The sequence below is a fragment of the Pungitius pungitius genome, chromosome 19, assembly GCF_949316345.1.
Source record: "Pungitius pungitius chromosome 19, fPunPun2.1, whole genome shotgun sequence".
NCBI classification, from domain to species: domain Eukaryota; kingdom Metazoa; phylum Chordata; class Actinopteri; order Perciformes; family Gasterosteidae; genus Pungitius; species Pungitius pungitius.
The window spans coordinates 4,768,482-4,780,826 of record NC_084918.1 but is presented as its reverse complement, the minus strand read 5'-3'; the positions used below and the strand labels follow the sequence as shown (position 1 = coordinate 4,780,826).

At 45.9% G+C, this 12,345-nt stretch overlaps 2 protein-coding genes across 14 annotated transcripts in view; both read right to left on the bottom strand.

Moving 5' to 3' along the window:
- Positions 1-244: 244 nt before the first annotated feature.
- Positions 245-2,881, bottom strand: si:dkey-96n2.3 (uracil nucleotide/cysteinyl leukotriene receptor). Its single transcript, XM_037455420.2, has one exon. The coding sequence runs from the start codon at positions 2,045-2,047 to the stop codon at positions 1,133-1,135; it is 915 nt and encodes a 304-aa protein (XP_037311317.2). The 5' UTR covers positions 2,048-2,881; the 3' UTR covers positions 245-1,132.
- A 57-nt stretch (positions 2,882-2,938) lies between these two features.
- Positions 2,939-12,345, bottom strand: part of si:ch211-285f17.1 (sickle tail protein homolog) — an 80,161-nt gene continuing 70,754 nt past the window's right edge. For 8 of the 13 annotated variants that reach the window (XM_037455415.2, XM_037455410.2, XM_062559377.1 and 5 more), the window contains 10 exons: positions 11,989-12,136; positions 11,044-11,518; positions 10,609-10,807; positions 10,231-10,499; positions 9,775-9,930; positions 9,355-9,477; positions 8,051-8,131; positions 6,285-7,952; positions 5,626-5,757; positions 2,939-4,626 (listed from right to left, as the gene is read on the bottom strand). In XM_037455415.2, coding sequence (XP_037311312.2) covers positions 4,093-4,626; positions 5,626-5,757; positions 6,285-7,952; positions 8,051-8,131; positions 9,355-9,477; positions 9,775-9,930; positions 10,231-10,499; positions 10,609-10,807; positions 11,044-11,518; positions 11,989-12,136 — 3,785 coding nt within the window. In that variant the 3' untranslated portion in view covers positions 2,939-4,092. The remainder of the gene's footprint in view (positions 4,627-5,625; positions 5,758-6,284; positions 7,953-8,050; positions 8,132-9,354; positions 9,478-9,774; positions 9,931-10,230; positions 10,500-10,608; positions 10,808-11,043; positions 11,519-11,988; positions 12,137-12,345) is intronic. The other 5 variants (XM_037455416.2, XM_037455412.2, XM_037455411.2 and 2 more) reach the window with 5 other exon arrangements.

The following is a 12,345-nucleotide window of genomic DNA, read 5'->3' as shown; positions in this document are numbered from 1 at the left end:
GTTATAGTTATTATTACCTCAAAGTAGAGTGATAATCACTGATGCACATCATCTTCAACTTAACATCTGAACTACTGTGAAATACAAATTCAGTTTTGATTCCATAATATTTTGGTTATCATATAACCATATAATAAAGATACATCTTCACACTTTTTTTAGTGTAAACTGGAATTAAAAAGGAAGCCAGAAACAAAACACAATACAGACATTTAGGCTCAATGCACATCTTTATTTTTGCTACTCCAACACAGTTTTTGTTTTTACCTTTACCTTTGGTATGTTAACAAAACTACTTATTTTCTTAGCAGAAGCATCTATGTACATGTACATTTCGTCTGGCCTTTGATACGTAGCAGTGGTGTGACAATTTCATTCTTTTGTGTCTGTGTAACCTTTTTACTGTACTGATATTACTGTTTTCTATGTTCGCTCTTTCTATTGTATGACATGTGTTTCTGATGCTAAGCACTTTGGATACCTGCTGGTTTTGTAAAGTGCTATATAAAGAAATTTTGAATGATTGATTGATGGATGTGGTTGAACTGATTCACTTTGTTTTAGTACAGTTTACATTTAGACAACAATACATTGTTAACCTAACAACTTAAGACCACCAGTACAAACACTGAGGGAAACACTTAGGACACACCGAGCTCCTCTTTCACTCTCTCCTTCTACAACAATCCTGCCGTGGCTTTGCTGACACCTGCTGCTGCTATCATCCTATTATTATGTCATCATAAATCAACATTACCCTTAAAGTCTTTGTGCTTTCCCTCCCCACAAGCTTCTGTGGATGGTGGTTCTATCTGATGGGGCTTGTCCCCGCGGTGGTCATTTCTGTTATAGGAATTGAACATCTTTTACATTGTTTATTCTGTACGGCATGACATCCATTGCAGTCTGTCCATCCCGGGGGAGGGATCCCTCCCCTGACGTTCTCCCTAAGGTTTCTTCCCTTTTTTCCCCATGGAAGGGTTTTTTTTTCTTTTTTGGGGGAGTTTTTCCTGTGCCGATGTGAGGATGTCGCATGTGTACAGACTGTAAAGCCCTCTGAGGCAAATTTGTAATTTGCGATTTTGGTCTATACAAAACCAAATGAATTGAAAAATGAATTATTGATCATCTTTTATTTTTTACAGAAGAGCCGAAGAATTTTGTCCCTGTATGCACGGTTCAGGAAGAAATACATCACAGGATCTAGAACACCACTAACACAGGTCAGTGCAGACGTGATCCGATTGGCTCTACCCAGTGACTCGTGCATTTCTGCACTCATGTGACCATGACTGTGGCTTTCAAGGTAGATTACCCTGCTCACATGGTAGGGCACAAATGCAATAAGGAAGTTCATCACAATGAGAATGATCATTCTTATAGCTTTGTCCTTCACGGGGCGCTCTTCCCGTTGCTTGATTCCCCTTAGTTTTAGCAGAAGCAGTACGTAGCAAACCACTGTGGTGGTGAGGGGAAAGACAAATGCCACAATAGTGGAAACTAAAGCCGTAGGAGATGCCTTTTCTAAGTACAGCTTGCTGCAGACCCCCGTTGAGTTGTTGCTCACATTCCCTTTGGAGAAAAGTATTGGACTCATAGACACAATAACTGTCACCCAAAGTATACCAACCACAATCTTTGCATAGCCAACCTTCCTCACTGACAGTGATTTTATGGGTAAAACTACAGCCAGAAATCGGTCCAGGCTGATGAAACTCATCATGTAAATGCTGCAGTACATGTTGAGGTAAAAGAGGAAACCTGCTATACGACAGAGGACATGTCCAAAAGGCCTGTGGCGATTGGACAGGTGGTAATCAATTCGCACGGGTAAAATGAGAAGGTAAGAGATGTCTGCTACGCACAGGTGCCTCAGGAAGACCTTAAACGGAGATGTGCACTCCTGGCGAAAGAAGGCCCACAGCGCCAAGGCGTTCCCCGGCACAGCCAGGAGCAGAATCAGGATGTAAAAAGTCGAAAAAAGAACGTTCTCTTGATGAGAGTCACTTCCATAGAAGCCCCGCATCTTCTCCTCGGAGATGTTCATTGTTGTTCCGGAGAGGCTCAGCCTGCTGCAGCGCAGACACAAATCACCTGTTATGAGGAGAGCCGTGTCAAGTAGTTCCTCGTTACATTGTGACACAACACTAAGAATGAAAGATACATGTGATAAAAAAATGATTCTGATTATGTGATGACCTCATGCAAGATCATGTGTATTAAGCTTATTAGAAACAGGAACTATGCTTGAAAGGCCAAAATGTAATTATTTCCTCAGAATTACCCACCGAGCTGTAAAACAGCTGACTGCAGAGACAGATGGAAAAAGTGTAATCAGATTGTTTAAGATTAAATTCAGGATGAAAATAACTTATTTTTTAATCAAGTTGCATACCCATTTCATACAAAAATATTTATTTTACGGTAAAAAATATCAGATGTGATGAACTGCAAAATACACGATCCACAGCAGGAAGTATAATATAAATTATCATATGGTAACATAGTTTGTGGTTTCAAAATTAGATTACAGAAACAAACTGATGTATTCTGTATTTTAAGTGCTAAAGCAATATGTGTAAATAGTGTGGCACCCACTTTGATGATTTGTGGTCTGTCCGTTACTATTTAATTATGTAGCAAGATTGTATAAGTACACTTATGAAGGCATCAACCCCCACATGTAGCCGCGTCAATAATCATTAATACAATTGATAGCATTTTCTTACCTTTTGAGTGTAGAGATACAGAATTCAGAAGAATGCCGGATATGTATTGACTAGAAGCGTAAAAGCATTTGTGTGATATGAGCAAAGGAAAGTGGAAGTGAGACACATTATGTATTTTTCGATACACCCCACGCACACGCGCACACACACACACACACACACACACACACACACACACACACACACACACACCAGAAACAAAACAGACATTTAGGCTCGATGCATTACAAGCATGCACATCTTTATTTTTGCTACTCCAACACAGTTTTTGTCTTTACCACATTGCTTCGTAATAGTATGATTTAAAGCTTTACAAAAAACGAGAGAAAAACCAGATATTTACAAAATCTATTTGTGCAAACATAATCTTTTTTTTACATCACTCTCTTAAAGTATTTGAAAGGCATGCATACAAACAAACTTTGGTATGTTAACAAAACTACTTATTTTCTTAGTAGAAGCATCTTTGTACATGTGGTCGAACTGATTCAATTTGTTTTAGTACAGTTTACATTTAGACAACAACACATTGTTAACCTAACAACCCAGGACCACCAGTACAAACACTGAGGTCAACACTGCAGAGAGTGCATGTAACTTGCCCTAAATCTTGTGACTGGATTAGGCCGGAAGTGAATCATACAACAACTGTACAACAACTTTGGCAAATAGGCACACTACAATGAAAACCTGTATTACTTATACCAGTTTTGCATATCTGTAAAAGAAATTGGCAGTTTGCATGGTTGAAAAACACGAAAAATTCTTTTGGAAAACAGAAGTTAATAATGAGTTTAACTTTAACAGTTGTATACATTATGTATACACTCATAAAAGGCATTTACAAGGGCTGTGTTGAATGTCTGACAACATAAGAAATATAGAAGATTAAATATGCTATAGTTATTCAATCTCTGGTTTGAAAAATAAAACACATTATTTGATATGGTACTTTGTGATTGTACATAAATCCTATATTCCCTAACTACAGCAAAAAAATAGATTTTTAACACCACAAGAGCCTTTTACATCTACAATGTGTTAAAACATTATTATTATTATTATTTTTTTACTTCTTTAAAAAAATCGTTGACAGAACATGTGCTAAACCTCCAAGAAAAACATGTAAATTGCAACTCAAAGCAAAGCATTGGAGAATGCCAGTGTAAAATAAAACATGAAGTGTGTGTGTGTGGGGGGGGGTGCGTTACTTAACACTTTTATAGGAACAGAAGAAACCAGCCAACCAAAACGAGAAAAAAAACCCAACTACACATGACTGGCTGTACCTGCCATGCGGTAAAGCCAGAGGGGCCGTAACGGGGGCCGTAACCGGGGGCCGTAACGGGGGCCGTAACGGGGGCTAAGCGGCGTCCTTTGCTGCTGTGGCGGTCGGGATGCAGGATTTGCCGCCGCTGCTGCCGTTGTGGGACCTGTAGCTGGTGAAGCTCGGGGTGTGTATGGTGCGGATGCTCTTTCCGCCCGGGCCCACAGGAGTGGGCGACAGAGGGGAGGGGGAGGAGGAGGAGGAGCAGGAGGAGGAGGAGGAGGATGAGAATGAAGAGGAGGAGTGCACTCGACCATTCTGAGTCTGGGAGGAGAACGAGAGAGCTTTACCTGTGTGCTGGGAGGGTGTGGGGAGTTTGAGAGATCCGTTAGACAGGGAGGGGATGTGGGAAGAGGGTTGGGAACCGGAACGAGAAGCGGGGGAGGACAGGGTGTTGGATTTTGTTACAGAGGAGGAGGAAGGGTTAATGGGATTAGTTGCATCGGAGTTTTGCACAGACTGGGAGCTGCCTTTAGTAGAGCTAGGGTAAAAAGCAGGGATTTTAGAGGTGGGTGTAGTAGGGGAAGTAGTTTTATGATCCCCTCCCACTCTTTTAGCACTTCCGTTAGCCTGCAAACAGAGATGCCAAAACAGATACTGGTTGTCAGAAAGGAAATCTGGTCAAATAGTAAATACAAAAGGCAAGACAAAAGCTAAAAAGAAAAACCTACAAGTTCTACACATAGAAACACACTAAGACTACACAAACATGGATATCACTGAAACACAACGATGAATACCAAAAACAAGAACAGGTTGGTTTGTAGTTAAATGAAGACTGAGACCGATTGGAGACATGTTAACAAGAAACAGAACACAATGCAAAGGTTAGACCGTGCGATGGCAGACAGGAGGGGCGTCTCTGCAGACCGCCCATGTTAGAGTTAGGCCTCTTAAAAAGGGCCGTGTGGGGGGTGGCATTCACAAGGCAAAAGATGCATAGGAAGGCTAGAGAGACATTGATTGGACAGGCTTAAGGGGTTTTAAAGAGGAGGTGTGGGCTGCTTTCCCCTGAAACCCACGCCGCAAGATGGTGAGCTGTGGCTTGGTTCTGAGGGTAAGAAAATATAGCACCGGGGGGGGGTGTGTGTTAAGAAGCCGTGTGATGTTGAGCGGAGGTGCGCTGTGAGAAGGGAGGAGCATAGCCGAAAAGAGTCTGTTAGGTTTTGTGGGTTTGGCAACACTGTTTAGGAACTCAGCTGTGATGGCAGCGGGAGACAGGAGGACAACTCAGACCATGACAGGTAGGATTCCGGTTTTCTTTACCAATGTTTCCTTCCTTTTTTTTTTTTTTTTGTCACCAACACAGTGAAAACCATGAGCAGTGTGAACATGCAAAAGCAACCATTACAGTGATGTTATGGGGTAACAGTCAAAAGTCAAACATGCCTTCTTGTCAGAGCAGACACGAGAGAAACAAATCCACATTTGATTTTTTTTCTAAACACTTGAAATCTCACAGCACTGATAGTCTTTTTTTCCCTCTAATAATACATGCCTGTGTTTTTTTGACCCCTATATGACCCCTAGATTCCTCTAGTCTCTGGCAAGGCCCTACAGTAAAACTACCTGTCGAAACTGCCTCTGAGCGTCCTGCAGTTTTTGTTGTTTTCCCGCTTTGTCAGCAGTACCCGGCGACTGCCTGGACTTCGCAGACAAAGGGACGGGCATCCGACTAGTAGGGGAAGCGACACTGGTGTTCTGCAAGGGGATCCAAACGAAAAACAAAAGAAGAAATAAAACAAAAGAAAGGAAGAAAAAAAAAAAAACACACACACACCACAAAGGAAGCATGAAAAATCAAGGCACTGACGGGTAACGCCTCAACGATTAACACCAGTAGAAGATCATGCACCCAGTGGGATCATACACCTTTAAGTCAACACACAGTAGTACATGCAGTCAAGGATAAGGAAGATATCAGAGCTTAATCATCACAAGAGTGGTTTTGATGATGGATTTGCTGAAAACCTCAGGAGTCTTAGCAATGAACTCAAGGAGACATGCGGTAGCCAGGAAGCCGACAAAACGCCACCCCCAGTCATGTCACCGTGATTTCACAGAAAGAGAAAGAGCCTTGGGAGGCATTTCCAATACGTCCAAGCACCTCTTGAGTGGATTAATGATTTTTGTGATTTCAGTGGTTAGGATTGGAGTGAAGGTAGGTTGTAAACTGAAAAAAAGTAGGAACCAAAGCCTTCCCGGAGTAACAAGAGCTAGAGAGTGACCTGTCGTACTGTGGCGGGGGCACTGGGGACAGTGGTGGTGGTGGTGGTGCTGGTGGGTGTAGGGATGACTACAGGGCGAGGAAGGAGTTGAGGTTTAATCTTCTTCAGCGATGGCTTTTTGCTGGATACCTTAGCGCCTGACCCTCTGGAGGTGGGGAGAGAGGAAGACCTCTTCAGCCCCACTCCTTCCGAGCCTTTCCCGTACTCCGCTTGGGCCTCCTCGGAGCCGACCGGCTCCCCGGGGGACTGTGGTCCCATCTCGCTAATGGTGGTCTCCAGCTGCTTGATGGTCTGCTCCAGGCTGTCCAGTGTCTTGTAGGTGTTCTTCCGGATCTCGTCCGTCCTGTAGAGGGAGTCCGAGTTCTGCCTCTTCGGCGGCGCGGCTGAGCCCGGCGCCCTGGGCGCGTCCGACACGGACTTTGAGCGCGCGATCTCAAATCTCTTTGCTTCCTTGTGCTGCTTGATAGTGCCGTCGGATTCCTCCTCGTCCTCGTACACGACCACCTGTAAGGTCTTCTTTCCCGACTTGGTGCCCGAGCGGATGGCCTGGGTCAGGGCCGCCAGGTGCTTCTTGGCGAACTTGAACTTGAACTTCTTCTTGACGTCGTGCTTGGCGTCGCTGCTCGACTCCAGATTCATTCCGCCCTCGGTGATCAGCTCAGGGATCGACGACGAAGACGAGGACGACAAGCTGGCCGCAAGCTGGTCCGCGGCGACCTTCGGAGAGGCCGCCTCGACCCCGGCCGCTTTGACCTGCCCGCCCCCACTCTCGGTGTCTGACTCCTCGCTCTCCTCCTCGATGCACTCGGCCGCCATCATCCTGTCCATTTCCTCTTCGCATTCAAAGACGGTGGACAGGCGCTTGTACGCCGAACGGATGTCCATGGGCTCGTCGAAGATGATGATGACGGGCTTCTTGTTGAAGCCGTTGTCCTGCGGCGCAGTGGGTACTGCCGTCGGGCCGCCCGGGTAAGCAGCATTACCTAAAGTAAAAGTCTGGAAGTCGTTTCCCTTCTGGGCGTTGACCAGTTCCTGGTACTCGCCGCGGGAAAGGGCCTGAACTTTGGTGTGGGTGATCATAAAGGCGATGTTGTCGGGGGGCGGAGGCGCCTCTTCTCCGGGCAAGTCCGGACTGAGACTCGCCTCGTCATGATACTCCTCCAGATTCGATTTGGGTTTTGGTGGATCTCTGGCCTCGCTTGGGGGCTTTTTTGGTGGAGCGACGGAACCTTTTGGCACCTCTTGTACGCCGATGGTCGTGGTGGTAGCCGCAGGCTCGGGTGTTATAATTTTACTAGAATCAACACGTTGCTGGATAGCATTATTTTTCCTCTCAGTATTCATTTTATTGAGGACTTTTCCCCTCTCCATTTCGGCACTGGTCTTCAAGGACTCAGCGCGTTTGACTTGCGTCCGTGGAAGTTTGAATCCTTTCAGTCCCACGGGCTTGGGTGATATGGGTGGAGGTGTGACAGGTGGTGGTGATTTGGGTGGCGGAGACTGTGGCTGCTGGTGCTGCTGCTTTTGTTGGCTTGGAGAATTGTCGTTAACATTGACATTTGACACCTGTGATGGAGGCTGTGTGGGCTCTCGGTGTTCGGGGGTTTCCTCTGTTCCTGACGGGGCCGGATGCTCTTTGGGAATCTGACCGGTCACATAGTATATGACCTGAGAAATGAAGAAGTAGCAGGTTTAAAATGTCTCAAATCAAGAACATACATTACTTATACATGAAGGATATGTGAATAATGCAAAGTCATGCGTACCCCTTGGCTTTGTCGGACAGTGGTATTCCCATTTTCATCTATGTCTGGATCTTTATCCTCTCGAGTGGGCTCAGAGCTCTGCTAGGACAGTGTGTGAGGGAATAATATTACTGTGCAACTGGTGTGTCTGGTGGGATTAGTGTGAGTTCACATACGTTAATGCAGTAGTATCCCGTGTGAACACTGCATTGAACAATTACCTTCTGGAAGGCAACAGCGAACTAAATAGTGTGCAAACTATGACATCATGTTTATATGCTGTTCTGATGCTAAATGCCATACATCAAAATACATGTCGCTTCTTTGTTTTGCCCTTCCACTTTATATAATACCGAAATTAGGTTTTATTTTGTATACGTTTCCTATTAACCTTTATAATTCTCTTTCCTATCATATTCATATGTTATTTACTGTTGACACAATGCAAATCACATACTTTCATTTGGGTCATAATCTTTGCAACATTAGCTAATTATTATTTACAGTAACTTCATTTACAATCAACTTAAATACTAAAAACTGTTACTTTTACTTGATCCAATGTTTTAACTTGTCAAATCTGTTGCGCTGTGACATATCCATCCTCTTTGTCACATCAATTGAAAAAAGTTTTTTACATGTACATATCGTTTAAACCTGATGTGAGAAATCATAGGGTTGTGCTGGTAATAAAGGGGTGAAGCTGGGAAAGCAAACTGAAGTGAAGTTATGCAAAGACAAAGAAAACCAGAAAAGTAATCCCTCAGGAAAAGTACGAGTGGTGGACAGTAACATGCATAGTGGCCAGATTGACCTCCAGTGAACCAAGTCTGCAAAAACAAGATGTGTCCTTTTAACTACTTTGTTCTCTCAAATGTCAATCACTTAAGAGATATTTGTTCTGTTTTTTGTTTTTTCTCAAGACGCGTAATTAAAGAAAGACACAAGACGATTGAATTGCCTGTAGAATACAGTGCCGAGGTCTTTTTATTGACAAGAGATAGTTAAAATCAGTGGCAAAACACATCGTTGTCTGGTCCAGGCGCACAAAAGACACCGCATCTTTTCAGAAGCTTCATTTTATGCAGACTTAATCCTGAAATATATTTAAAGCTTAGATATCCAGTTGAATCAAAACAGGGCAGGAAAACTGAGGCGAAAAGGAAAAGGAGCCTTTCGGAGGCAGTTGTTACAGGTTTCTCTCAAGACAAAGCGGGGGGGGGTGCAGCAGTTGAGGAGGGGTTAAGACGCAGCCATCGATCGTGTCAGACAGCGGGCAGAGGCAGGCGGTTAGGTTGGTAGCCGCGCGGCGGTGGGTAATTTACCTTTTTCTCTTTGAGGGGCAATAAGGCCCCCGGTCTTAGCTCTCTGATTTGCGGTTCAATTCGAGAGGTCGGTTCTACCAAATTTTTCACCCCTACGTCCTTAACTGCGCACTTCTGGAAAACCTGAGGAGTGGAGAAAGGTGAAGGGGGAAATGGGAACAAGGATTTTGAGGAGGGAGGACGTTTTGAGCATCCGTCGCCTTTGTCGGCCTCCGAACCCGACAGGTGACAAAAAGTCGAATTCAAAAATCGAAGAGTTAACTCTTGTTGCAGCTTTGAGTGCTCGTCCTCTGCCACCCACAAAAACATGGGAAGAAGTGACAGACCCACTCCCAGAAATCAGGAAATCAACAAATCCAGCGGGTGTTACACCTGCGCAGCGCTCGTTTGAGGGGTCGTGTACGTGTGTGCGTGTCTAACCTGCAGCTCTGCCATGATCCTGTCGCCTTCGTCCTCCTCTTCTCTGGCAACGGGAGCAGTGACCGGGGGAGGGGTGGCTGGCTTGGGCTTGGTCTCTGGACGAACCTTGTTGGGCTTTGGTTGGGGACTTGGTGGTGGAGTGTCCCCTTCACCCTCCTGTTAGAATTTATGCAAAAGGTTAGACCTTTGCGCACCCCCCCCGCCCCCCCATTCCTGCAGTCTTCATGCTATGCTAAGCTAAGCCAAGCCAATGACCTCTTGGCTCTCGCTCCTTAGTGGTCATATGGTTTCAATTCACTCATTTGCTGAACTCTCAATGAGAAAACACAGCGACCACCAAACGGTCTGACTTTTCTTTTTAAGTGACTGATCAAATGCATTGAACTGGAACTTTTTACAATTCCTAATCACAAAGTTAAATGTTAGTTGGAACAGACAGCCACCGATGACACTGACCTGAGCCGAGACCGACTCCCTCCTGCTAGTAAAGACCACTTCGCCGGAGCGCGTGGTAGTCATGCCGGAGCTGGAGCTAGAGTAGGTCTTCCTGGGAGGAGGTGGTGGCGCTGGGGACTTGCTGGACTTCTCAGAGCCCTGCTTGGCAAAGCTCTCCGTCGGCTTTGCGGCGCTCTTGGAAGGTTTGGCTGGTTTCTCCAGCGCGGGCTTTGGGAGTTTCTCAGGCCCCTTCTGGCCCGGCTTGTCGGAGTGAGGCTCCGACTGGGGCTCTTCGGTCATGAAAAACAAGACACTCTGTAAGGGCACGTACTTCATACATCAATACAATGTCAAACGTGTGGAGGCCACGCCAGTGTCTTAAAGTTGGTAGACTTGCACCTGTCAGTGACTCCACAAGGTTGTGTATGTCTTCTCGTTCCGTAGTGGCATCCGGGATCGGGGTCGGATTCTCTTCAACTTCTAGACTGGGAATGCCCTTCATCATGTTGGCCTGGGCTTCCTGCAGGATCTTCTCAAACTCTTTTCCATCATAATGACCCATGTTCTGCCTCCTCTCTTCCCACTCCCTCTCTGCCGCCTGCAAGGTGAAGATTGAAAAAGAGAGGGGGGGGGGGGGGGGGGAAGAGTTCCTTAAGGATTCTCGTTAATTACAGGTGCTTTAAAAGCCAAGCTAACGCCAAATGCAGCAACCAAGCTGACGTTTACAGGATGCTTATGAGAGAAAAGCCAATATCGCCAGCTTCACAATATTGGAAATGTATAAATCCAGAGTAAATGTTTTATGAATGGTTTAAGAAGGGGGATTAAATTTACCTTTATGGACATGGCTCTTTGTTTGCCCTTCTCCCGGCTGGTCTGGAGCTCCTCTACAACAAGACCCTGGGGGGCGGTGCCGTTGCCGTTATTCACCGGGTTGCCCTGTGTCTTCTTATGATGGGCGGGGCCCGGCGGATCGGAGGCTCCCCCGTTGGCCGAGTCCCGGTCCTGACTCGGGGCGGGAGCGGGGACGTGGGAGGGGCTGGGGGTGAGCGGTGGGCTGGGCTGAGCCGTCAGGGCCGCAGACTGCTGGGACTGCCGTATGTGGACCGGAGAACTCTGCACATGGTGGATGACCACCGGAGAGGAAGGCATCACCTCCGACTTGACGGTGGAGCTCTGGGGCTCCGGCGCGGAGCTGGGCTGGACCACCGGTGGGGGGGGAGCTTTGGCTGCGGCGGCTGGAGAGCTGTCGTCCACCGGGACCTTGGCGAAGGGATCCGGTCCTTTCTGAGGGCCCTCAGGAGCACATCTGCTCCGAGAAGAGAGACAGTATGCGATATATATTTAAAAAATAATAATAAATCGAGAAAATCCGGGGCTTTGAATGTTTTGCTTTTAAAACACAGGGTCACTCACTTAGAAATTATATCAATATTTACATTACAAAATTCATATATATTGCGCGGTTTGGCGACAGTTTTCCGTAAAATACCAGAGATTCCTGAAGGGAGACTGAGAGAGAACCTGGTGTCTGTGACATATTAAAATGGAAATGAGGGTCTCCAGTCCTCGCCACATTAATTCACTTATCGGTTCAGTGAAGGTGATGGAGAATATCAAGGCGGACTACTGCGAGTGACCCCTTAGATGGGGGCACAATCAAAGGGTACAATCTCTCTCATATTCCCTCTCGGGCCACTTATACTCCAGCGCCTCTTGGCCCGATCTCTCCTTCCATCTCCACTGAAGCTTCACCCCCCCCCCCCCCCCCCCATCTACCTTCTCAGACCGTTGAGTGTGTCAGTCACGCTCTTGACCCTTTTCAGCATGCTGTCCAGTTTGTGAGGCTCCTCCTTTAAAAACTTGACTGCTTCCACCTCCACCCTCAGCACGGAGCGCATTTTGGTTTGTAGAGCCGGGAACTCTCCTGAGGAAACACACGGAGAAACGTTAAGGCATTTTACAACATATGACTCGTTGTAGTTATTCAGCAATATCTTTATTGGAAAATGAAATAATAGCAGAGCCTCTGAGAATATAATACACTTTTGAAAAAGAAGAAATGGAAGGGATCGTATCATTTATTTGTGGCAATATGAGCTAGCTGTGATACTGTGTAATCCATAGGTTTTCATT